The 27,545-nt window shown below is 46.2% G+C and overlaps 1 protein-coding gene across 1 annotated transcript in view; it reads right to left on the bottom strand.

Moving 5' to 3' along the window:
* Window positions 1-5,055: 5,055 nt before the first annotated feature.
* Window positions 5,056-27,545, bottom strand: part of LOC142570833 (uncharacterized) — a 33,068-nt gene continuing 10,578 nt past the window's right edge. Inside the window, exons 3-5 of the mRNA XM_075679179.1 lie at window positions 12,456-12,491; window positions 7,394-7,786; window positions 5,056-5,860 (exon numbers count right to left, since the gene is read on the bottom strand). Of these exons, the coding sequence (XP_075535294.1) occupies window positions 5,369-5,860; window positions 7,394-7,786; window positions 12,456-12,491 (921 nt within the window). The 3' untranslated portion in view covers window positions 5,056-5,368. The remainder of the gene's footprint in view (window positions 5,861-7,393; window positions 7,787-12,455; window positions 12,492-27,545) is intronic.

Below are 27,545 nucleotides of genomic sequence, written 5' to 3'. Positions count from 1 at the left end.
TGGCATCGCCTGTTTCGGGCACAATGACTGGAACGAGATCCCTGCTTTGGCATCGCCTGTTTCGGGCCCAATAACTGGAATGAGATCCCTGCTTTGGCATCGCCTGTTTCGGGCACAATGACTGGAATGCGAGGAGGATCCCTAGGCGGTCGCATCGCCGCAGACGCGCCTGGAAACACCTGGCGATGAGTGTTGCGGCGACGACGATCGGGCCAAAATGTCTGCCGCCCCGCCGCAGTCGCGCCGGCAAAACCACGTGTCGCAGGCGAAACGCAACACTGCCCTCTAATTCCTCCATTAGCACTGCTAGACTCGCCTCACTAGATAACGTTCTAGCGGTACACGTTGCCAGGTTCATATCCCAATGGCGGCCTGTCCGGAGCCAGGAATTCTTAGCACCCTCTGCTGCGTCGCAGGTCTGACCGTCGCCGTGGTCAGTTTCTTCGCAGCTGCTGGGGACTGAGGGCCGGGGTTTGATTGTTGTGTTCATAAAGGAGGTTGTGGCCAAGTACTAAACCAGGGTGGTCAATCCTGCTCTGGTGAGGGAGTGCGTTATCGGTTCTGGTCACCGGGATCAGGCCACAGTCCAGGCCTGTTTATGCAATTTTATCAACATGCGGATTTTTTTTTAATCCGGTGGAAAATTGCGCGGCACCGGGATTCGAACCACGGACCTCTTGCACGTGAGGCGGGTGTTCTACCTCTACGCCACCGCTGCACTAATTAGTTAACTAAGATTAACTAATTAATCTAGTTATTAGTTAACTAGGTAGCTAGTAGGTAAGTAGTAAGTAGTTAATTTTAGTTAATTAGTTAATTACCTAAGATCAGTTATGCATTTTTTAAATATACACTTTAGGGCCAAGTACGTTGCGTTGTAGAGGGCATTCGAAAACGACCGATCCAATTTTTTGCGACAACGTACATGTTGCGTGGCGTATTTTTCCGGCGCTTTAAGAAAGCCCGCAAAATATTAAATAAAACCACGTGACTGCTCTTGTGCGCTATCGTATTGCAGCGCGCTCAACCGTGCGTCGAGCCTATCGCTTAGCTGGGACGACGGCGTTTCCTTTGTGTGCCACCGCCAATGATGCTGACGCCATAGAGTTTCATATTACTATAACTAGAGGGAAATCTGGCCCTGTGATTTTTCAACGATCATGGGAATAATGGGAAGCATATGCTATGGATTGGTATTCTGTTGACTGGCGAACTAGTCTACAGGTATTTTTTGGCACTTTTGGTTTTGCTCCAAGCGCAAGTGCTATAACCCGCAGTGGGACAGTGCGACGCAAAGCTCTCTGCCTTTGTTCGGTTGCTCGAAGTGGCGATAGCACGCTGGGCCAGCGGCTGGGCCGATGTTTGTGTCGCGGTGTGGTGTCGAAGCCCTGACGAGAAAGCGACGGCATCGTAAACGTTGAAAGAACTTCTTTTGACAGGTTTGACCTTGGTTTGCTAAGCGTGTTAGCTTGGCGCTGTAGCGTTATGTACTTTATGAATCTTCAGAAGAGCAAAAAGATGAACTACTCATACAAGACATGCGACAGTTGAACTTCTAGTTGCTTGACAGTCAAATTTGATTGAGGGCTTCATTACCCATTGCTCGTTTATGTGCTCATTGAAATGCGTGTTGCAGCGCATTTCGGAACACAAACTTACTTGTAGTAGGAAAGGTTGCTGCTTCCTGCCTGTATTCTGCTATCACAAATAGCGTAAGTTAAAAGCCATGAAATAACAGTTGCTGGCGCACGCTTCATAAGCGGTACGTTTGCAAGAAAAGCCTCGCGTTCACAGCGAGCAGGCGTCGAACCAGACGACACTCGTAGCATTCCTCTCAAAGGCGCAAAACATTCTCCCACTACAAAATTTTTATTTCCATAAATACTTAATGAGTATTTTTACATAAGTACATGCACGGTCACTATTGCTGTTGTAAACATAAATCATTATTCTCTGGCGCTAAATTGGGAACAGAATTGCAGAAGAATGCATACGCTGATGTGCCCTGCTGGTAAACCGTGCTTAAGTCTCAAAGTCATACAAAGTTTACATTATGTGTTGGGCATTATATAAGATACTGCAGAAATAAAATTAGATTTTACGCGATAATATTTGAGCACAGCTTCGTTTAGTGCGCCGCAAGCAAACGCCACTAGTCTAAAGATGGAAGTCAATCCGAAGCCTGTACTTCCCATAATTCCTATATAGGTTGAGGCCACGCTCAGGAGAGAGAGAGAGAGAGAGAGAGAGAGAAGAATACAGGAAGGCAGGGATGTTAACCAGTCAATAGTCTGGTTGGCTACCCTACACTGGGGGAAGGGAGAAGGGGAAGAGAAAGAAGGGAGAGGGACGGTGTAGAGACGAGTACGGACAGCACTGCAGTTAAAGTCGCTCGAGCAAACCAGAAGTTGTGAGAAAACACAAAGTGCCTTCACTGCCTTCTGAGCCGATGATCGGTCGGTACGGTGCTCTAATATGCTCAGGAGAGCCCCGTAGACACAAGCGCCACATTACCCTCTAGGGTATTTATTTAGAAACTCTATGGCTCACGCAGTGTGAAGTCGATGCTCAGAACCGCGGCCGCGCACTTCCCTACGGTCCGCGCGCACGGTTGATTCTTTCGCGCGACGCGCTGTTGAGAGCGCTGCAATACGGTAGCGCATGAGCGCAGTCACATGATTTTATTTCATATTTTCCGGTGTTTTTTTTAAACGTAGGAAAAAGTCGCCACGAAGCGTCTACGCCGCCACAAAAAATTGGGTCGGTCGTTTTCGAATACCCTCTACAACGTAACGAAATGCACTTGGCCCTCAAGTGAATATTTAAAGAAATGTATAATTGACCCTAGGTAAGTAACTAATTAAACGCATTATAAATATACCCTAAAGAGCACTCGAGGACGACAAACCATATGTCATTGGTTTCATTCAGTTGCGGTTAACCACTTTTTTTTATTCCTGGGTCCAAGTTGCGTGAAACACTCTGTATGATGTAGCTGCCTTGTTCAGCTCACCGAGGACCCCACGACAATTAGTCAGCTCTTCAGACGGAAAGCATGAGAACGTTGCTCGATCTTAAAAACTGGAAGACCCATGGCAATGACCGGTCACGTAGACCAAGCCCTAAAGTACTAATGTGTGCATGTATGCGGCTAGGTATAAAAAGCTTTTAATGCGATTAGCATTATTTGCCTACTTCAGGTACTTTGAGTCTCACTGTCCAGCCTCTTAAGCTGACTGTGAAGAGCACTTAAGCCGACTGAGTGACCCAAGTTCATTACCAGCTTGGATCATCAGGTAGGTATGTGGTCGTGTTGCTTTCGTGGTCATTCCATCGTCGTAATTTTAGCTTCGTCATTCGACTCCCATCGTGCCGCTGTTGTCACGCCATCATCATGCACTCGCTGTCATCCCATTGTCGGCATGCCGTCGTCGTAATGCTGTCGTTTTATCATTGTCATTACGTTAGCAATTCATCGCATTGCAGACGTGTCGTCATCGTCATACCGCCTTCATCGTTCCATCGAAGTCAATCTTTCTTCGTCATTCTATCGTAATTATGCTGTATGCGTTCAACCGTGATTATGCCACCATTGTTATGCCATTGTCATCAATGCGTCGTCGTCGTACTGTCATCGTCATGGAATTATAGTCATACGTTTGTCGTGAAGCCATCATGGCCGTTCTGTTTATTGACATTCCAGCTTCATCGTCCGATTCTCGTCATACTGTCGACGTCATGGAGTCATCGTCACGCCACAGTCGTCATACCCTCATTTCCATCCCATTGTCCTTATGCCGTGGCCGTTTTACTAACGTCACCATTTCAGAATCGTCATACCACTGTCGTCATGACGTAATGTCCTACCGGTCTAGTCTCTCCACCAAAGTCCTTCCTTCTTCGTCGCTCCATCGTCATTATTGCGTCGTCGTCATACAGTCGTCGTCATGTTCATGGCCGACACTGGCGAGCGAGCGTCATAGCTAAGTTACCCGATCCCGGAGAAAGTGTGTGTCGCAGATCGCTGAAGGCAATAGAAATCTGAGAATGACCACAACTGATTCTAAATTAAGGTGTCTTTAGCAATACGAAGTGTCGCTACATTGCTCTCATGCTAATCGCATTAACGTCGACAGTAATCGTAAGATCTGTTCTCCTGTATTTCTTTTATATCTCGAAACACTGCGGTAGGCTAGAAAGATTGCATTTGTCCTTCACAAGGTACTAAGTGTCGACGTGCCGCATTAGGTCAACGTGGAAGGTTTTAACACAATCTGTCTGCTTTAAGGTTTAAACATGCGTTCACGACACAATTATTGAGTGATATTATGTAGTTCAACGCCATTGTTTTGTGAAGACAATTTCGCGATGCCAGCATGGCACCGTTTTTCGTTGTTTTTTTTTTTTGCAAGATCCTACGAATACGAAGCCCTATGGTGGCCACGATTTGTGGAACGCGTGTCGGCACGTTTAGGGGTATACATCCAGATTTCATCCGTAGGGTAAACTAAGCACCGAAGGAATATACTTACCCCGTACAAAAATTACGCATACGTGAAGATAAGCCTTAAAATAAGACCTGCTTCAGTATGTCTTTACAGACATTCTCAAGATAAAATGTATGCGAGTGAGCCACATGTAAGAAGTGCACATACGTTTTTATATAGTTATTTTTGGGGCCCTTGAATCTCAAAATTAGACAGAGTTTTCGCGAAGGCAACACGTTTTAACGATGGGAATTAAGTGATTGCATACGACTAAATAAATGCAACCCATATAATTATGTTATCCGTGGTAACAAGTCCGCTTCCTTCAAATAATTGTGCGATATTATGGCTTTCTCACCTGTTAATACATGTTCAATAGTCTTGTCACAACCTGCAGACAAGTTACGATGGTCGAAAAATAACTCTGGCTTTCTTCCATGCCCATGAGTTTAACTTTATCCTTCCAGTCTATCACTTATAAAATTGCGTATTAGGATATCAAAACTGCGAAAAGTGCGCCGTCAAGCGAGTCCAACGTATTGCCTCTCCGTCCTAAAAGCTGCTTGAATGAGCACTGTATGCCCCATCATAAAAGCACCACAAAGAAGTCATTCACACAAGCTCTAGAAAACAGCAGTTCTTGGATGCTCGAACCGTTGAAGTTTTACATTTCCCTGTATAGCGATCCGTATTCGACTGTCTTTCCGATGAAATGGCTACATGGATACCTTTGTGAACACACACTCGGCTTCTGTTTAGAAAAGCTGACCAATGAGCTTGATGAGGCCGGAGATGGCAGCTGGCTTCGACCTCGCTATTCGTGGTCCCCACCAACGCTTTGTGAAAAACTCATGTACACGTGTGCAACTACGCCTACACGCTTAACCTCTCCTCCTAAAGAGCTGCCCGATGAACTTGTTGATGCCAGCTTGTGGCGTTTGTCCTTCTCCGGCGCCGTGCGCGACCCGGCCAACGTGCCAGTTGGCCGGGTTCACGAGTTTCAGCGATCCGCGCACCAAATCGGACATCGCGAGCATTCCGTTGTTCACTGCCAACTGGAAACCGTCGTACGCCTGCAGCAGGTCGTGCCCCGCCGAGGGAAGCGCGTTGCCAGTCGAGTTGCCGCTAGCGTGGCCGCTACTTGAGAGCGCGACCGAGGCGTTCCTGAGATTGTGCGAGAGCACGGTCACAAACTCCCTCAGTGGCCGCGTGCTCTCGGCTCCCTGCGTGGCGACCCTTCGCATAAGCACAGGCAGAGCTCCGGTCAGGTTGCGCACCAGCAGGGTCAGGTTGCCCCTCGTCTGCTCCGTGAGCCGCGCTACATCTGTCCTGGGCAAAGACCGGGTCACGTTCTGGATGTTCTTCAAGTCTTCCTGCATGTGAACAGGCAAGTCGTGCGTTCATTTGTTTCGATCAACTTTACGACAGGAATCCGAGCAACAGAGAACTTCGAAGGAAGATGGAGGCTTGAAGCGATCGACAGTGGTAGAACAAGGTTTGTCACTGGAGCAAACTTAGAGACAACCGAACTTGTCTTCGTCAGTGTAGCAACTGCTTTCCATCGCAGCGTTTATGTGCGCCACTTCTTTATTTACCTTAATTTCTTTTAGCACTTCGACTTCGCTCAGCGTATGCTGTACGCATCAACGCATTCTAATCCTCCTCCCCCCCCCCCCCCCCCCATTGAGGGAGGGGTAGAGTAGTCTACGCGTACATAGCCGCTGCTAAGGAAAGCAGTCATCTGCGCTGACGAAGACATGTGCCTTCGAAACGTTGTCTGCAGGAACATGCCTTGTACGACAGGAACAGGAGACTGAATGCCACATGCCTTCTATTAAATAGTTTGAGTGAAAGAGAGACCCAAGCATGGGGCTGTATTGTACATATATAGCTGCAAAATGAAAAATATTAGAAGCCTCTCTTCCGCTAATGTAAATGAAATACAATTAGTGCTCCCTCAGTATAAAAGTTATAAGGCAATAACCTCGATTCTTTGCCGGCATTAGTCCCAGCTGCATCTGTGAACCGGCTAGTCGATCTCAACTGCATTTCGACTCCGGAGCCACTTCGCTTGTCCCTGGATTATGGGAGCATTATGCTTAGATACCGCCTTGTTTATTTAACCTCCTTAACCCTTACGACAAAGCGTCTATGAGTTTCACGTCACGCCAGTGCCAGAAACTCGAAAGTAGCATTATGTTTCTAACCGTAGTCACTGTGGCAGTTCTCTCCGTTTCTTTCGGATGCAAACAAAATGTTGATATATGTCCTGTTCGTGGAAAAACGCTTGAAAGGCAAAAGCCCACGCGCAGAACTTCAAATGGGCAGGTATTCGCGTTCGTTATAGCGCACATTTTATATTTATATGAACACTTAAGAGTTGTTGGCAACTCTAATGTGCGCTGCTGCTTGTAGCAACATATGTTAAAGCCATAAAAATGTCTTAAAGACAGTAAACTTCACGTGCGTAGGCAAGCACGCAAAGCTCTTATTGCTTGCGTAGGCTAATACAACTTAAACGTGAGCAAGCACATGAATGCCCAAATGGCTTGCACAGCAGTGATACCGCTGATTAGTGGTAAACGCAAAGATGGTCCTTACTATAAATGTAGCAGCAGATGACTAGATCGGAACAAAGTGCCTTAAAACGTGTTCACCAAATGTTCCATTTCCATGGAAGGCCATGTCGCACCCTATACATCACCAGTGGCTTTATCGGGAACAAGCAGATCCTTCTAACGGCATATGTATAGTGTTCGCCCCAACACAAAAAAGTATAGAAAGAAGTTCGATGACCATGATGATGATAATAATGATGCACCTTACCCAAAATCATTGTTTTTTGCGTGTGGCCACAAACCTTTGTGAACTTTGTGATCAACAAGACAACACTCGTATTCGCCAACCTGGAAGCGGTGCATGAGCTGATTGGCCGTGGGTGTCATGGCATTCACGCCTGCCGTTGCGATGCTGTTGAATGTGTGCAGCGTGCGGTTGAAGTTGTGCACCACCGTCTGGAGGGCGGCGCCTGAGGTCACAGACTTTGACATGTTGCGGAAGGCTTCGCTTGCTGACTGCAGTGTTCGCTGCAACGGTTCGATGCCTGGTGCGCCAGCGGATGGTGGCAGGGACAGCCTCTGGAAGCTGTTCTGCAATGCTTCCAGGTTCTTTACGATGTTGCCGTTGAGCCGGTGAAGGGAGGACAGGTTTCGCAACGCAGGCCCCAGTTCACCGACGTCCCTGATGCGTAGGTGATCTGTGATATTAGACTGGACACGGTCGTAGAGGTCCCGAGCGCACTGCGTTCGAGACATTAGCATGCGAAGCCATGAATGATCCTTACAATGCGGGTCCGACTTGGAAACTAAATAGCTTGCGCAGAATGGCTACTGCATATAGCGTACACGTTATGTTAGGCTCCTTTTTACTTATTAATTTTAAAGTTTGCCCTAAGGCAGGAAACGTGCGAAATTGCATTTTAGTTATCACAGTGTCGTCACTAGGACTGCCCTGGGTGCAGCACTCTGAACGGATGCAACACAAGGGCCTGTGGTCGCCACTCGAGCCTTTGTATATTATTCGATACTCGTAACCGTATGTGGTAAACGTCTGCGCTTGGGGCAACTGAATGGGTCTATGAAGAGAATGGGCTGAAGCAGAAAAAAGCTGACGCTACAGTGTGCTTGGTGTAAACTTTCAAGCACTTGTATACGTGGCGTAAGACATATTTGCACCAGCAGCTCATATGATAAGCGACGTGCACAAGTGGATTAAGGTTTATGTTCTTTATGTTGTGATCGTTTTAAAACACTTCGTTGGACTCCTTCTGATAAAAGCATCCGGGAACAGGGGGGGGGGGGGGATTGAGATTACAAATCCAATGCTCGACAATGTTCCCCTTTCGGAATAAAGGAAAGTTGGCCGTCAAATATATCGCCTCTCTTTATTTGCTCATTCTGTCGCTAAAATGTGCACATACATGCTCAACGTTGCGCTTTCGTGTGCAGAAATGACTAGAAGGCCAAAAAGTTCGGAGGTTGTGTTCTTTACTAAAACGCTAGAAAATAGCTACTCTACTTCCACCGGCATGAACGGCGGGCCATTTAATGTATGCTAATGTATAAATGAAGGTTTTCACCATAATTAATGACGTCTACGTGATCCCCAACCGAATATAATTTATTAGTTGTTTCTACAATAAGCTCAACAAATCTTGGCAATTATGGAACAGGCGTTGAAACTCCTAATTTTTGAACTCCTACCAAGCAGCCGCCCTAGGTGCCGGGATACTCAGTGACGCCACTGGTTATGTTAATGCTCACCACTGTTCTGCTCTTGCCGTGGAATATATGCATGTAGGTTTTGACAGGACTCGCCACTTTGACTGAGAGAGAGAGAGAGAGATACACTTTAATGATATGCTGGAGATGTTAACCTGGCCGTTCGCCTGGCATGTTACTCCAAATGTTGGGTGATGGTTATGACAGATACAGTGACAAACAGTTAACGGAGGCTTGCCCCATGATAAGGGTATCAGCACTCGTTCTTACCGCCCAATACACAAGAAATAAAAAAAAAACAAAATTGCTGTAGCGCCTTTATGCACTTTTGCGATTTACGTAGCTCAAATGACCGCGCGCGTTTTATTTATTTATTTATTTATTTGCTATACGAAACAATGTTTGCTCCGTTTTCAGCAGGATAAAGAACTGCCATCATAGTTCACGGGGTTTTTTTTTCCTCCTTTTTGATCTAATGGCCCATTGAGCGAAGAAGCCGGGGTCTGTAGCAGCGAAATGGCACCTAAATGCCACATTGGCTGCGTCGTCACTTAACACGCGTGCCTTAACGGAGAAGAGCGGGCGAGAGGGAACACCTGCTCCCGCGCTGGCGCTCCAGGGGAGAGGGCGTCGCCCCGACGCCACGTCACCCTCGCTTTAGGAAGCATGTGTTATCCGCGCGTTCCTTGTCCGTGCAAGCTCTCGCCTGCCTTCCGGGGCTTGGCAACCACTATGAAAAAAATCAATGCATGAAAAAAAAAATTCGAAAAGAAACAAGTTGGCGGTAATGGGCATCGAACCCACGGCTCCACACTCTAAAGCCAAGCGCCCTAGCCACCGGCTTGACCCGTCGCCTCCTAGATCGAATGCCTGCGCACTCTGATTTACGACATCAATGCTAATTGGACTGAAATTTCCATTGCCAAGCCTGGCATGACGAAAGCGGTGACGTCAAAATCACCGCGGCTTACTCGTGACGGGAGCGTCCTCATTGGATTCTATGGCAGTCAGGCAAGGTAGCATGACGTTACGGATCGAAGTGCGCCGGACTTGTGCGCCGGACTTATGCTATCTAGGAGGCGTTGGCCTAGCGTCTCAACGCGCTTGCTTGCTCGCGACTAGTTCATGACTCGAAGGACCACTCAGCGGCGTTCATTAGGACATTGATGCTTTCGCATCCACAACTCATAAGAATTGCTTAGGTGCCGTAGGATTTTTTTCAACGCGTTTGAAAAAAAAAAAACAATTTGGCAACTCGTACAACCGATATATACAAAACTTAAGCAGTCCGTGATACGTATGCTTAGAAACATGATTTTACATTCCAACGGCGCTTGCATATATTGAATACACGATCGAATTAAGACGAAATCATTTCCGTTGCCCTGTTGCACCAACATTCACAGCTACGGTATTATGAACATTATTGTAGCTTTTCACAATTCCACCATTCCTGTGGTTAAGGGACTAGCATTCGGCCACGAAACCAAGGCTGCGTGCACTTTCCACACTTGCCCTACTCTAGAACATCTTTTGTTAAGTGCAAGTGAGGTGTGGCCTGAAGGAACAGGGGGATGATCTGAATGCTGGGACCTGCGAATTTGACAATGCAACAGAAAAAGAAAGTGTCTCGACTTTATGACTTGCTTTGACAGTGTTAAATTTTCTCATGAAGGTTGTATTTTTTGTATGCATTATTTTGAAACATTTGGATGGGCAGTTATGTGGTTCTTCCAGTATACGAATATAGATTGATTAGTGACTTGTCCCAGAAGCGACTATTACATTAACATTGAGGTCTGGGTTTTACCAGCCAAAACCACGATTTGACTATTAGGCACGCCGCGGTAAGGGACTCCGGATTATTTTTGACCACCTATGGATCTTTGACGTGCACCCAATGCAAGATACCATGGGCGTTTTTTGCATTTCACCCCCATCGAATTGCGGCCGGCGCGGCCGAGATTCGATCCCGCACCGTTGGGCTTAGCAGCGCAACGCCTTAGCCACTACGCCACCACGGCAGGTAGAAGTGACTATTAACAATGCCAGTAAATCGAAATGTGTTATTTCCTCATTTGCTCATCAATTTATTCCTCGCTCTCAAAAACATTTTATTGATAATGCCCTGTTCATTTATTTGAATTGACAACGCCTGCTATATTTTTGTGGCGCGGGTAGAGGCTTTCTTTTTTCATTATTTTACGCCTAACAATAACGAATAATTTCTACCTATGCGTGTGCTGGTGCTATCTTCCTAGGAGTTGAGCCCGAAAAAGAGAATAAATTCAGTAACCATATAGCCTCGCTTACACGCAAAGTGGCATACGGTGTTGGAATTTTGTTAAAAGCTCTTCCTTATTTCAGTTTTCAAACCCGTTTGTGCCTCCATTACGGCTTCCTTTATTGTCACATAATCTATTGCATTTCATCATGAGGCAACACTTACGGTATTCACTTATGCTCAGTTCAACATATTGAAAATCAAGCAATACATGTAGTACCCGATAGCCTTTTCTTGTCAACGCGGTTCAACGTTACTTTTTTACGCTGACCATTTTATCTGTGCAAAAATCTCGACAGATATTTGCTTGGCGTTTTAATGTTAAGGTACTCGTCCGGAAAGCTTCCCTTTCCTTGCTACATCCTAGGCAGTTTCTTTGTCCCGCCTACTTGTTTTGCTATATATATATATATATATATATATATATATATATATATATATATATATATATATATATATATATAGAGAGAGAGAGAGAGAGAGAGAGAAAAAGAGAGAGAGAGAGAGACAGGAAGAGGAAAGACAGACCAGAGATCAGCTCCCGTTGGCTACCCTGTACTGAGGGAAGGGCAAAGGGATGCGATAGGTGAGAGAGAAAATGATAAAAAAAGAAAAAGAAATGAAAAAAAGTAGGTATAAGGGTCTCTCTAATAGAGGGCTCTGGTTAATTCTGAGCAGGCAGATCTTTGGAGGCCCATGCTGACGCCCGATCACTGGCCGAACTCCATAAGGATATGCTAAAACGCTAGGCTGTCTGACATGATTACATTGTGCTTTATTCGCGCTGTATGAGATACGTAATAATGGCTTAACTGATGATGTTTCATTAGCAAATTTTTCAATTACGGCGCTAATTTGAATATTGAAATTTCTACTCGATGGACCAATAAACTGATGCAAGTAATCGCATTACATTGATTACACCCCAAAATTACATCTTTGTGCAAAAAACTAAGAAAATAGTGGTCAACTGAAATCGTCTAATAATGGTGGCGTAATTACTTCGCAGGCGACCGTATTAAAGTAGGCTTCTGTATATTCGTTCGTCATTGCCTGTGTTGTTTGGATCATTACGAGCCACTTGTTTCAGCTTGCTGCATGGGTATGCTAGTATGCACTCACAGCTCTAAACATCGAAAGATTTAAAAGACTGCTATCAGTGTGAACTGGAGGTCTATGTCTGCAATAAGGAGCGCAGATGTGTTCAGTGCCAGCCAATCATGTGCTGAATGACTCTTGAGAGGTTTCACAGTTAATGCAGCACGTTCCACTGAATTATTCTGCAGCCGACTTTAACTTGCGAAAGCAGAGTTTCAAAAATGATATAGAAGGCACCAGTTAAGAGAATTTGCTCGCAGTTTCAACGCCGAAATCAGCAGAAGGCATTCTTCTAGAAGAGCTTACCTTGTTAAACTTGATAATATCGACGGAGTTGTTCCCCTGCAAAAAAGAAGTTGATTGAAATATCATGACCCCTGCACCTGCGATGGTTAAATTATAAACAGGTGAATGGAAACCTCCTGACTCACCTTTGTTGCTTGACGCTGTAGGCACTGTGAATGTAGAAGAAAAAAGAAACAGGACGCAGTAATCAGAATTTTGGATCGTCAGACAAGAGACACACAAACATTGCTGTAGCAGTGATTACAGCCCGAAAGGCACGACGCATTTCTCAAAGAAGTATTATTGACATGTTGTAAATTGGAAGAAGCGAAAGAGAGGTAAAGACAATGCAGCCATTTCTAAATTTAGTAGCTCATGATTCGCAGTAGCTAACACCTCCAACTGGCATTGCTGTCTACGGTTCCGTTCCCTTTATGAACAATTCGAGTCACTCCTCAAGAAGCAAGCGATCGCATAAACTATAAACTGCGACCAATATCTTTAGGAAGATCACGTCGCGTAGAATGAAATAAAGGTTGAAGCAGTCCCTGTAGCAGAGTTGCGACAAAGAAACAAAATGATCTCCTAATGATGATGAATATAGTGTTTTGTGGCGCAAGGGCCACGACCTCCTTATTGTTGGGTAAGTCGTGCGTGAAATGGGTGCGGCCGTTAGGCTGGATGGTTATCTGATCTGCAGGTAACTTATTAGGTGCATATCCTTGATGCCACATAGTGCATTAACCTCAAATTCAGTTTCCGTACCTTTGAAAACTCTTCGAAACCATGTGTGGTAATCTCAAAGCTGGTCCCGTTGGCAAGGCGAATGTTGTACTTGTGGGAATGTTTATCTTCTTTGCGGGAATTCTCTGCATATGAGTGAAGGAGCGAGAGAAAGAATAAGATTATGACAGCTGAAAGTGATGAACGTGAGAGCACTTACCCGCCCAAGATCCAACAATCGCAGTGGCAGCTACTAGGCAGAACTTGAGTAGGTTGCTAAACTTAGCCATGGCAGCAGTGTATCTGGAAGCAATGTGGGTACAGCGATTTAGTAATGTGAATATATGGATCCGTGCCTCATACAGAGAAAAGCTGCAATGAACAGGTACGATGAATGCTGAAAAAGCATGCGACCGAAAATATAAGAGCTAGATATTTGAAAAATCAACAAGCGAGCCCGACATCCGCATAATCACTGGGGTTTGGTGGGACATGCACAAGAAGTCATATCGGCATAACTACTGCCGTCGTTTGTTTACAAGCACGATTAGATTAGTACGACTTCGTAGTCCCGTTGTAGCAGATCGTAATACTCTCATCGTTGAGTTACTGCATCAGTAAAATGGAATAGCTGAGCATGTCTCAATGCTACACTCGGTACACATGATCTGTTACAAAAAAATTGCAACTTTGGTCCGGAAGGCATTGCCTTAACGGCGATAGCAAAGTATTATACAACTAGACAAAGTGATACTCGTAGTTTATCAGCCGTAGAAAGTAGAAAGTGCAGTAAACATTCGTTTACTAATTAAATTAATAAGTATGATGTTACGCTTGCATAGACAAACATGAACAGCTCTCCCTCGGTAAAAGCGAACACCCTCTGTCACAGGGGGTCTCGTACGCTTCGTGCTGCCTCTCGCTTCACCGCGTCTCGGAAGCTTGAAAGTACACAATATCCAACACTAGGCGCGCGGAAACACAGTACGCACGAAACTACCAGCCATCTCGGCTCGCCTCAGATTGGAACCTGCCGTGGATTACGTCCAATGTAGGGGGCCTCGTATGCGCTCAGCCGTGCGGACAGCTATGCGCAGCCACGGCCGGGCTATAGATGAGGAGAAGCAAGTTCACCGGCGTTCCCCTGGCTGCGCTTGATCACGTTATTGCGCGATCCCCTCCACCCAGCCCCGTCACCCTAGCGCGCTATGATCGCGTAACCTCCAACATTGGGCCCGTGGGAAGAGTGCATCAAACATCAAGCAAGCGTCCTTGTCGGCTCACCCTCACACGCTTCCCCTCGCTCACGCAGCATACATAGCTCGGGCCACGATGGAATCCTATAGCGCACTTGTACTTTATACTTTATTATTATACACTTGTATTATAATTATTATATATATATATTCGCCTGGAATGTCCCTATAAATCCTAACACAGTAACAAGAAAAAAAATCCGCCCACTTCCCACACTGCTTTTAAACCTCACAACACACCCGCTCCTGACTATGCATATATAGCTCACAATATTATTTCACACGGGCGTGAAAGATCTCAGAAATAGCAATGATAATCACCCGATTCGCCCCCCCCATGTCCCGCTGATGTCCACACCTGCCTCGGCAGCTCGAGCTCTTCACAGCAATCGTTTCATTGTAACGGTCCTGATTTGTTCAATATGTGGGCAATTTCATGAACATTCGCTGCCTGTACCTTCTTATGTTCACTCGATGCTGCAGCTCTTAAGGGAACAGGGTAGGCAAATTTTCCGAACAAAAATCGATTTTTTGTTTTTGTGTAATTTAAAATCTCTATTCTTTCCTTAACATGGCCCAGGGTTTCATTTGCGCGTACGCGAAATATTTACCTCAACATCAACATTTTTCGGAACCTAGGCCGCATTCATCCACGCCCCCTTTGACACATGCTCGGGATCCTTGCCTCTCCTAAACTGAAAAAAAAATTTTTTTTTCACCGCCTATTTTTTGTCACGTTTAGCGGAATGGCTGTCACTCATCTGGCAAGAATGAAAACCTAGCTAGCATATTTCACTTAGGAAAACGAATCCTAAGACGCAGCTGGATTACTCGCAACGCGGGGCGCTTTGCTCGTGCTTTGGCGTGTTTTCGCGGACAATCGAATTTATTTATACTTTGGTGCTGGTTATTTAGCGGTAATGCAATGACGAAGCCAAAGAAGTGCTTTAAAAAACGTCTCTTCCACGGAAACCGGCATAAGTCGACCTCCAATGACGCCAATTCTCCGCAACACAATCCAGGAGTGGGCGCCGCGGCCACCACGCGAGCGTCTGCATCGAAGCTTTCGCGCTCGGCGGAACGCTCGAAGCAGAACGCCGGTGTTTCAGAAGCTCTCAAAGCCTGAGCTTCTCCAGAAATGTCTCCATGGAAAAACTCAGAACGCGAATGAGGCGTTCAACAAGGTTGTATGGGAGCGCGCTCCGTAGAATGTCTTTCTTGGCCTCAAGACGCTGAAAATAGCGACAATGGATGCTGTGCTAACTTTTAATGACCGCAGAATTGCTCGAGCCGACATTTTGAGGGTCATTCGGAGTTTCTCCAGGACGGTTCCTAGTCCAGTGGTTGCGCGAAGTTGACCGGCGGCGACTGTACTTTGCAGAGAGGGCTACACGACTGGTAACTAAGGAGGCCCGGAAAACAAGGCAGCTAGCACAGAAAAGAAGTGTTGACGATGGAGGGGACTACCAGGCTGGTGGCTATTGAAAAAATGCGCCAGAATTTGTTTCTATCGTCCTATATTGCAATAAAGCTCTTTCTTCCACTTCAAAGCCAATTATCTTAAAACACCAAATTTTGCTGCATTTGACCCTTTTTTTTCAGAAACTACAAGCGCTAGGGCGATAACATTTTCCAGATATTGAGCAAACATTACAGAAAGTCTACTGAACCAGGATTTTAAATATTCTTGTAGGGGATTGTTGTTTACAGGCTATTTACTGCAGATTTTGGCTCTAAAATTTGGTGGGTCCAGTAAAAAAATGAAAACAAAAAATATAATCTCTAAAAAGAAATAATCCTGCTTCAGTAACACTACCTAACATTGCTGATTACAGTGCCACCAAGATTAATGTTCTAACCCCAGCAGATCACGAGAAAAAAGGTCACGAACATAGCCTAAAATGCATGGCTAGAATAGGACCTACCCTGTGCCCTTAAGCTTGTTCGTGTCATCCTTTCCTTCTTGGATACAGCACATCTAATTTGGCGGTACCAGTTAGGAGGAATAATTTTTGTTATTATCAATTCCCTAGTTTGCTCTTTGCCTGCTTCCGCAACATCGTACAACTTAGGCGGAAAATTCGAGGACCTCAATTTTCATGCCGCACTTCATTGCAGGAGCCCGAAACATTGGAGGTCATAGACGCTCAGTCGAATCTAACAGAGAAATTCGTGGTTCAGATAACCTTAGAAAAGCAGTGACCGAACCATCTTCGATGAGACACCTACAAAAACATATATTCATAAAGAAAGCTAGAAGCTGGGGAAAGTTGTTTTTTCTTACTTTTCTTCTTCTTTCTTCTAAGCGAAGCTGTTAAAGGGAATTCCGCCATGATTTTCGTACGGCGATGCGTGTGACGGCGTGGTCGATATCAAATGTAAATGCAACTCAGTAATCCGTAATGTTTTTGTCTCACTTCGCATTAGGCCAACACCACCTAGATAGCACAATGCCTGTTCACTCCGATCCAGGACGCATGCTACCTAGGCCGAAAATTCCATTGCGAATGCTGGCGTGATGAAAGCGGTGACGTCAAAATCACCATGGCTTACTCGGGAGCATCTCCATTAGATTCTATGGCAGTGGGACCAGGCAGCACGACGTCATGGATCCGAATGAACAAGCCTTGTGCTATCAAGGTGGTGTTGGTTATGCTGGCTCCCCGTTGGAGGTCATACAGGAGTTTATTTAGTTGCGCCGGTGAAATCAGACGCCGTGGTCTCCCAATGCATCATGCGTGGGGGCCTTCATGAAGAACAGCAATGCTGTATATGATTGTGTTATTTTGTATAACAGCGATGAAACGTCGGAAAGAATTAAGAGTATGCGGGTTTTAAAGATGATAGATGCAATAGACTTCCCCCTTTGAAACAACCAGCCACGACGCTCGAACGCCGAAGTAAGTGCTGCTGCGGCTCGGTCAGGACGCGCCGAAAATAAGGCGAAAATGTGCTGCGTGATTCACTGAAAGAAGCCCTGCCAACAAGCCACGCTAGCAATAGTTTTACTGAAAGAGGCTTTATCGAAGTGTGTTCGCGCCCGGAGCTATCCAGTTCTCTTTTTAACACCTACACAAACCCATTCTTTCTCTCTCGCCCTCCAACATTTATTTGTTACTGCAAGTTTTTGGGGTATTGCAAAGACGCGAACTTTGTGCAACGCGCGCATCGCCCTCGCAACGCTCGGCAAGTCGTGCGTAACCACCCTGCGCCTTTCCCGGCTATCTTTATTTTTCGCTGATGGTCTGTTACGAGGTGCCCCATTTTCCCACACAAGGAAACCGGCCAATGATCTTTCTTTTTTTTTCCTGTGTGACGTAACAGAGGGCATTGTGACGCAACACAATGGACGGAAGACATAAAGACGACCTTAAAGGACAAGACTGACGTAACAGTGTTTCGTCGCTGTTTTTAGTACGTTTGCTGATTACCCAACAGGCTAGATCATGCACCTCATCGTCAGTAGAACAATTACCTTTTTTCCAAACAGCACGCGTTTAGGACCCTACCAAAATGGTGCTCTTATCCTCTTCTTCTTCGCTCGCCCCCCTCTACTCACCATCCAGACAACTTGAAGTCGTGCCGAGCAAACCCAGTACCACCGTTTCTTACGAGGCTGCGACCTCAAAGCGCAGGAAAAGATTGCTGTAGACACGCAGTGCTTTGTTCAGTATTTTTGTATGTTATGTTTGCAGAAAAAAGATACTGCGATATCAGATATATCCCCTGATTACCAGGAGCGGAAGCAGGAAGTCACGTATCTGTTTACCGAAAATAACACAGCAGGCCGATGCATTTCGAACGCGGCACAGTTCCTTTTTATTTAAATCTCACTGCGACGGTTACCGCTATATATACTCGCCGCCAAGACTATACTTTGTTCGAATGCATCATCAGTACCGTGCAGTTATCCTAGTGCTTATGTACACATGACTAACGATCCACGCAAGCAGATAGACTTCCATGCACAAAATATATAGACTCAGGGGGCCCCATTCAATGGCTCGGCAGCTCAATACGCTAGGCAGCTCCATCTCAATGCACACTTTCATATGACCCAGCGGCCCCAGTCGTACAAGCGAACGAATGTTTGCATCAGCACTGCTTAAGGTTGGTCTTGAGCACCATTGCGCGCAGTTGTCGCTTTGCGGCACTGGAAGCCGGCGAATTCATTCTAAGCTTTAATTTGATGCGAAACCATCAAATGGCCCGTTGAGCGAAAAAGCCGGCGTCTGTAGCAGCGAAACGGCACCTAAATTAACATTGGCTGCGACGCCAAGTCACGTGCCCTCGTCGACGGAGCAGAGCGGGCGGATGGGAACAACTGCTGCCCCGCTGGCGCGCCAGGTGTGGCATGAGAGGAAGGGGCATCGCCGAGACGCCACGTCGCTAACGCAAGCCTGTGTTATCCGCGCGTTCCTTGTCCGTTCAAACTCCCGCCTGCATTCTAATTTCGCCTCGGTAATCGCTATAAAGAAATTTAACTATAAAAAACACACACTAAATTAGACAGGAGAAGCGTTAGCTGTAGTTACTTTCAAACCAACGACCCCACGTTCAGAAGCCGAGTGTCTTACTCCTTGGGCTAAGCCAGCGCCTTCTGGATAGCAAGCCTGTGTGCTCTACTTTATATCATCATGCTACTTGGACAAATTTCCATTGCGTGACGAAAGTGGTGACGTCAAAATTACCACGGCTTACTCGGGACAGGAGGAGGAGCAGAAATAGACGGAAAGACAGGGAGGTTCGCAGTTCTCAGACCAGCTGGCTACCTTGTGCTTGGGAAAGAGAGTAGGGGGAATTAAAGGTCATAGAAAAGAGATGTTACAAAAAAAAAGAAGTAAAGAAGACCAAAATTAAAAGAGAAAAAGAAAAGGAGAATACGGCACTGGTTAAGGTCTGTCTCTAAGACCAGTCATCCGCAAGAAGCTCAACAACGCTTTCAAAGGCTTCTGAGCTGAGGACGGTCGGGGTCAGTGTCCCAGGATCCTTTCCTCCGACAAAGTGCGCTTGTCAAGACTATCTAACATTCTTGAAAGTTCTTTCCTGGGCGAACTGAAGCGGGGACACTCACAGGGAAGGTGGGCGATTGTTTCCTCGCAGCTACAGTTATCGCATGTAGGGCTGTTGGCCATTCCGATCAGAAATGAGTACACATTTGTGAAGACCACACCAAGCCACAAGCGGCACAAAAGCGTCTCCTCAGCTCTAGGTAGCCCTGACGGAAGGCAGAGCCGTAGCTACGCATCCAAGTTGTGGAGACGAGCATTGGTAAATTTTGTCAAGTTCCCCTGTGCAAGTGTAATTCACGTGCGAGCGAACGAAGCCCTGTAGCTGCGCCTGCTCCGGATAACGGTATAGCTATAGGTATACACAGTGGGGACCATCATGAGAAGATCGGGCGGCGTCATCTGCACAGTCGTTTCTGCAGATACCGCAATGGCCCATTATCTACTCATAAACGATGTTGTGTTTTTTTTTCTCTATTGCGTAGTGGTGAAGAAGTCTTATGTCAGCGATTAATTGTTCATTCCGTTCATGACGAAATAGCGACATAATGCACTGAAAGCGGCCTTGGAGTCGGAGAAGATTAACCATGTCTGTGACGGGTTCTTCAATTGCGAACTCTAGAGCAGCACACGAAGGGCGGTGAGTTCTGCAGCTGACTCGGGACGGGAGCGTGCCCACTAGATTATGTGGCATTCTAGCAAGGTAGCATGACGTCACGGATCGAAGTGCACCGTCTTGTGCTATCTAGGAGGCGTTGGCCAAGTGTTCTTACGCATTCGCTTGCATTCGCTTCCTAACTCTAAGGATCGCCCAGCGGCGTTCAATTGGAAATTAATGCTTTCGCATTGACAACTCGTAAGAAGTGCTTAGCTGTCCTCGAATTTTTTCGTTTCTGAGGCTTCGAGCGTGATGCTGCCGGGATATCTCGATATCTATAGCTCACAACTACTTAGCGCAGAAAAATGCCGTTAGGTGCCATAGCAAATATATGCATAACTTCACATTAACTGCCATGGGCGTCTAACAGCTAACAGGGTGAGCACCAACAACTTGTTTCGCGAAGCTCACGCATTTTTGTTTTCCAAGAACAGGAGGCTTCAAAAAGCGAGCATAATGCGTAAGCGAGTTGCGTAACCTTAGGGATATAATTTAGCCAGGTGGCGTCTTCAATATCTGAAGTCTCGCTTTCCTTTATCAAATACTGTCATGATGAAAAAGGAAAAAAAGAGCGTTATAACTTCCTATTCTCTTCAGAACATTGTGTTGACTGTGTTTTCTACCACACCATAACTAATATCAATGACCAAGTATTGCTTCAGAACGACCTAAACAATATTCAGAATTGGTGTGATGACTGGCTAATGCTACTAAGTCCTTCTAAATGCAAAGCAATGTCAGTAACCTGCCGTCGAAATCCTCTCGTATTCTCTTATGTAATAGAAAACAAGCCTATGGAAATAGTCAAAATTTTCCAACAATTAGGCATCACTATTTCTCACGACCTTGACTGGTGTTCACATATGAATAACGTTATAACATCTGCTAACAAAAAGCTCGGTTTTTTTAAGCGCCACTTACGAAAAGCTCCTCCCCACGCAAAACTCCTAGCATACAAATCGTTCATCCGACCTAAACTTGAGTACGCCTCTCCTATTTGGTGCCTGCATGAAATTTACCTGATTAACACCCTTGAAGCCGTACAGAATCGAGCTGCTAGGTTCATTCACTTAGCACATTCTTAGGACACCAGCGCATCATCCTTAAAAGCAGACTCCACTTAACCAACACTTTCGTATCGCCGTCGCATTGCCAGCTTATCATTATTGCAAATTTTTTTTTACAATCTGCTCGCCATCGCACCATACATTTCACCGCCGACACGAACATCATGTCGCACTGGTCCTTCCTTAAGTGTCGCTCGCCCCAAAATGCGCACTCTCACTTTTTGGTCTTCTTTTCATCCTCGTGTAATCGTAGACTGGAACGGCCTTCCTTACGACATCGCTGCCATCAGCAGTTCATCTGCATTCACGGAGGAAGTGCCATCGATTCTCTCACCCTAACTAATATTGTTTTAACCATTGTTGTAATCCCACCCCTTATGTAATATCCCCGTGTGGGGTCTTTAAGGAAATAAATAAATAAATAAATAAAGAAAGATGCCGACACTATAGAACACAATTCAGCATATGCTGCAGAACTGGTCGAACGGATGCCGTTAGGTCACCATATACGTATAGGAAGAAGTAGATATCAAATAATACTCTTCTGTTCCAATGTTAGTATGTCAGCTGTGCAGAATACAGTGGTTTGAAAACCTGTAGGACATACCTAGAGCAAAACGAGCCTACTAGGGGCAAGATGCGCTGAGATGGCCTACATCGACTCATCAGGTTGCTCGCGTACAATGTGCGCTATCACTTGCGAAACATGTAGGCGTCTTTAAAACATAGTTCAAGAGGCGTGGTAATTAAGATTAGCACACCTTTTGAGTTTTCCACGACGATACGAAAACAAAAGTGGTTGTTCAATATTTTCTTGAAATGGATACTCTGGAAAGTTCGTTTCGCATTTGCCGGAACACGGTGCGTAAGGACCGCGACATAGCACAGAGAAGGGGACGCCGACGAAATGCCGTCATCGTTACATTATGCGCTGCGTATTTAGCTTTAGGCGTGTCATTCTGCGATTGTGTTGCCCTTACGCGCGCGCTATGTCTCAGATTCGCATAGTAAAGTGCTTCACAACAATCCATAGTACGTTTCACTGTTAAATGGGCACACATGAACTTATCAAACACGTTGCTATTTTTTCGCCTCTGGCAATTGTATAGTCGCCTGGCTTTGCAGCAAATGACTTGTGGTTGGTGGCGCTAGAACTTTCGCGCTTTTCCACAAACCTGTCTCGTTCATTGAGATGTCTCAATCCGACACTCGCAGCTATAGCGCCAACAAAACGAGAGCTCCCCATGTAAGTGTTCCCTTTCACAGCGAACTGCATTGTGTTCGTCAGCCTGTTGAGCCTTTCGAACGACCGTTCAAATACGAGAAACTCAGGTGGGCCCGCACCCGACCTGCCTCACCTGGGGGCCTGCTCTGAGACAACGCGTACACGTCGTGTACTCACCACGTGCACGCGGAGGCTGCAACTGCCGGAGGTCTCCGCGGTGGTCTTGCCGAGAACGAGCTTAGCGGCCTCCGCGCGTAAGTCGGTGTCTGGAAAAAAAAGAAGACGTGTTTGTCCGGCGCGCGCGCGCGCTTCTCCTCCGGCGTGGCCTACAAACGCGCGCCGCGTACGCGCCGCGAGGGGCCCGGCGTCGCTCTCTCGCGCGTGTGCTGCGCAAAGAAGAGATCGTAAAAGCGCCAAGAAAGGCGCACGGGTCGCCGCCGACCAGGTCGTCGGAGGGTGCGGAGAGCGCGTTCGTCGACGACTGTCCTTTCGGCGTCGGCTTCTGCCTTCGAGCACCGTTCAGCCCAGCCCAGCCCTGCGCCGCCGCCAGAACTGGGTCGGCCCTATTTTGATGCCCGGTTCGACAAACTCGGGAATGCGGTTCCTCCATCGGCCGCGCGTATACGCGTGGCGAGAATGAGGGAGCGCGCGCAGAACCCTTCTCAACCATATGCGCTTCTTCCTTAAGCTTCTTATTTTATTTTATTTCTTTCCCCGTTTTCTTCTTTTTTTTCTTTTTTTCTGTCCGGGGTGTCTGTCATCGCGTTCGCGGATGGCTGCAGGAGTGGAGCGCTCGGAACTCCAGAAGCGGGCGCTTCTTTGAACTCTTTTCTTCTGCGCCATCGCCCCCGCCTCCTCCTTTCTCCGCATGGCCTCATCATCGACTCAGAAACAAGCGCTCCTCGCCGGCATCCGTATTTGGCGCGCTAATAAATGAAACGGTGTCGTCGCTACCGGAAGTTGTTCCGCGCCGCCGTGGCAAAGAAGCATAGGAACGGAAAAGTGTCGCTGCTCTCGTAATTGCTTTTTTTTTTCATCCGGCGGGGAAGGAAGCCCACCGATCGCGAAGCCATCACTCACCGAAGGCCAAATAATTTCCTCCACACTCCGCATCACGAAGAAGCAGCGCAGCGGCATCTCGGCTTATTGCGGCATGAATGATTCAATGACCGCACAGTCACCGCCTTTGGCCTTTGTTTCCTCCTGGACGCTATATCCTATTACGCGGTCCTCTATACGCTATACCGTGTCGCGCAGGGCCTCACCGTTTATGTGGGGTCGCTATTATGTTGTGCCACTTAAGCGAAGGACGCGGGACCGAGGTGCACGTTTTGGTGTCGAACAACGTTGAAATATCCATAGCACGTGCCCCAGCCCGTCACTGTTTGGGAACGTGGGACTACATATTTTAGGAGCGCTTAGGGGCAGATCCGTCGGATAGCGACGCCGTAAAGCAGGAAAACCGCGGCATGCTTTCTCTCGTTCTTTCTAGTACATGCAGTTGTATATTCTGTTGGTATACCTTGCAAGCGTGTGCGCTTGGTGTTGGGTACATCCATCCGTGATTTGTTGGCTGTATTGCAGCGGAATGAATGCTCTTAACTGTCGTCTGTGGCCGTCTTTTATTACACAATAGTCTCGTCGTCACTTTCCTTTCATTTTACTTCACAGCGATAGTCTTCACAGGTTCTATTCGGTACCAATGGGTTCGTCCATGAGCTGGGCCCAGAAGTATCAAATTATGTCATCATGGCCACAATAACAACAAAAAATTTTCTTACAAGAAAATGGAGAGCCGCACTTATTCAGGGAGACACTCCACTGAGGCAGCGTCGTCATCGGCCCACCGAACGCGGCTTTTATAGAGAAACATAACATTTTGTTGGAGTTGCCGCCTGCAATTTTTTCTCTACATGGCGCCATCCGTCTAACACGTACAAACTCTTAGAAATGGCTCTTGTCTTTTAACATTGGCTGGCAGTGATTTGTCTGCGTCCAGGTAGTATAACAACATGTCAGGGATGGGAAAACATCCCTTGTATCGAGATACAGATTAAAGATACTTCAGGAATGATTGTATCTGATACGATACTCGCCATTTGTATCGTAATCGATACATTACATCGATACATATACATATACATCGATACATCGATACATTACGTAATTACTCATTATAACTCCATTCTATACGAGCCACCGCATCGCAATCGTTGGCTTTCAAATTTCGTAACCCTGCCAAGAGATCGCATTCCTTTCGATTTGTCTATTATGACGTAACATTTTTTTCTACAATTTAACAAAATTCTGATTATATCGGTGCCAACATATAGACCAGAAATTTGGTAACAAGGTAAACGAAGTAGCTTCAGAAGAAGTTAAAGACCGGGCTACAATCCATGGAACATGAATAATGTCAGGCAAAACGTTGAGAGACAACTGGGGGTTGCGTATATTCTTTGCCTTGTACCGATTATAACCACAGCATACAAATATCACTGATTACGCTGCGTACTTGCTTGATCTGATGGAAGTTCTGCTAGTCCCTCGGGCTGTTTGGAAGCTTTACCTAAGGAGCTCCTCGGTATATATCTCGGCTTCCATTGCGAAAATTAGATAAGGATGGTTGTATATAAAAGAAAAGGTTAAATTGTAGGGAATGTAGGGAGCAATATTAATTTAGGCCATCAATTTTTTTCACAAAAAATTATTGAATTTTGCAAAGTTCAAGAAAACTAACGCATGAAGTATACGCCTCTGTAAGTCGGCGATAATAAAATAAATCAGAATTCTGTAAACTGAGCGTATTGAGACATCTAAAAACGGACAAAAAGAAAGTGTTGTACGCTGCTTTGAATTATACAAAAACAAAGTATTATACACTGCTTTGAAATACACAAAAAGAAGGTATTATACACTGCTTTTAGTTATACAAGAAGAAGGTATTAGATACCGCTTTCAATTATTCCATTATCAGTTTGCTAGTTGGACCTTTTGCACCGCCCTTTTAAACATTGTACCAATTTTAAGTCCTTAAATTGTAAAATCGTACATTACATCAGACCGCCTAAAGTGCGCAGTTTACAGAACTGCGATGTCGGTCTTTGGTGCAAAGTTATCAATATTTAATCATTGTGCGTGAGCTTTTAAAATCAACCTAAGCAGTTTTCAATAGAAACTGTGAGGCTACTTAAAAGGAAGAGGTCCGGATACCGACAAAAATGGTTTAAAATATATATTTACGTTTCGGCTCCCCCACGGGAGCCTTGTTCACAATGAAACAAGCGGCAGAGCAGGCGCAAGCGCTGCCACTTGTTCCGGACCTGTTTCCTTTAAGTATGCATGATCCCGCCCAGACGGGCTTCCGCCATGCTCTCGACTTAAACTATAAGGCTCTATATTAAACAATTCTGCGTAGTATATTTTGTAAAATTTTCGCTTTCTCTTTAAACACAAGAAATGTCCTTCAAATCTATTCAGTAGTTGTGTAATTAGAACATTTGATTGATAACATGATTGTACACTCTTAAAGGCTTGCTGTAAGCTGCGACTTTTATTCTTCGATAGATTTCCTTCTCATGATCAGGGTCTCTTGTGAGTAAAGGACCTAGATAATTGTACTGTTGCAGAAATTCTACAGGCTGACTTGCGATCAGGAATGCTTGTTCTATTGCCATGCGAATGAATATTGTCTTTCTATTCTACATATCAATAATCAAACCTACTCTTACACTTTCTCAGCTAACGTCCTCAATCATTTATTGAAATTCATCCCTAGCGTTGCTAAACAGGACAGTGCCATGTGCGAACCGCAGTTTGCTGACATATTCTTCATGGGCCTTCACTCCTAACCTTTTCCAGTCTTATAAATGGAACACTTCTAGGCGGTGAGCGCTGAGGATGATTCAGTCCTCTCAGCCCTCAGTGAAATAAAATAGGCAATTAAAGCGATAACAGAGACAGTGGAAACGACTAACTTTGATGTGGCCAAATTGTGGAAATGGAGGCTAACGGCGGAGGAAATACTTAAGAAGATTGACGCAAGTGGGGATGACGACGATGACTATCTGCCATTGAAGGCGGATAGTACAAAGTCCATTCCTGGATTTCCCGGGGCCATCATAAAGATGAAAATAGCGGGTAATAAAAAGGCAGCCTCACCTAATAACAATGGACCGTAATCCTGGATTTAATGTGTGGCAGTGATGATGATCTTGATGAAACACTTTATTTATCCCTCATTAAAGGGAAGGGGGCAATGGAATAGAGGGTTGGAGGAGGAACTACGTGAAGTAGGCCTCCTCTATCATCTCAGCCCACTCTAGTATGGCCACCTGAAGGTCGGGCGGGTCGGGCCTCGAGCTGCGCAAAGCAGCCTCCCACTGCTCCTCACCAGGTATTAATTGCTTGAGGAAAGGGGGAAGGGGGTGCTTAGGGCATCCCCACATGATGTGGTTGAAGTCTGCTTTGGGAGAGACACAGAAGTTACAAGAGGAAGAAAGGTAAATGGAGGGATGAATGCGGTGGAGGAGGTAAGGAGAGGGAAAGGTGCAAGTCTGCAGCTGTCGCCACATAACTTCCCACCTGCGCGGGGATTCGCCCATGAGTGGCGGAAAGGTTAAACGGTCTAATCGGTAGTGTGTGCAGATGGCGTGGTAGGTAATAAGCCGATCCCGCGATGTAAACGGCGCCACCTCCGTGGCGAGGTCCGACACATCTGATGCCTGAGCCCGGACTGTAAATCCTCGGGCACTGGCATGAGCCGCCTCGTTTCCGGAAGGTCCGCATGCGCTGGAGTCCAGATTAATGCCACAGTTTGACGGGAAGGATGGGCCAAGAGGAGGGAAAGGGCTGGATTAGAGACACTGCCCACTCCGAAATTTTATATGGCTGCTTTTTGAGTCGCTAACGATAACTGATGAATTTGGGATTGTGGGGGCCATGGCTATGGCCGCCTCCTCCGCCTCCTCCGAGGACGAGCCAGGAATGGAGGCGGCCGCAGCAACCTGGCCGTGAGAGTTAATGACTGATATTGCATAATGATTTCTGTTCCCATATTCAGCGTCATCAACATAGAGCCCATCTTTTGAGGTGGATAATTGTTTTTGGAGAGCCTTTGCTCACTGCCTCCTGCGCTGTTTGTGGTGCACAGGGTGCATGTTTTTAGGAAGTG

Source organism: Dermacentor variabilis, chromosome 1 (genome assembly GCF_050947875.1).
Source record: "Dermacentor variabilis isolate Ectoservices chromosome 1, ASM5094787v1, whole genome shotgun sequence".
NCBI classification, from domain to species: domain Eukaryota; kingdom Metazoa; phylum Arthropoda; class Arachnida; order Ixodida; family Ixodidae; genus Dermacentor; species Dermacentor variabilis.
This window is presented reverse-complemented; position numbering and strand designations above follow the sequence as displayed.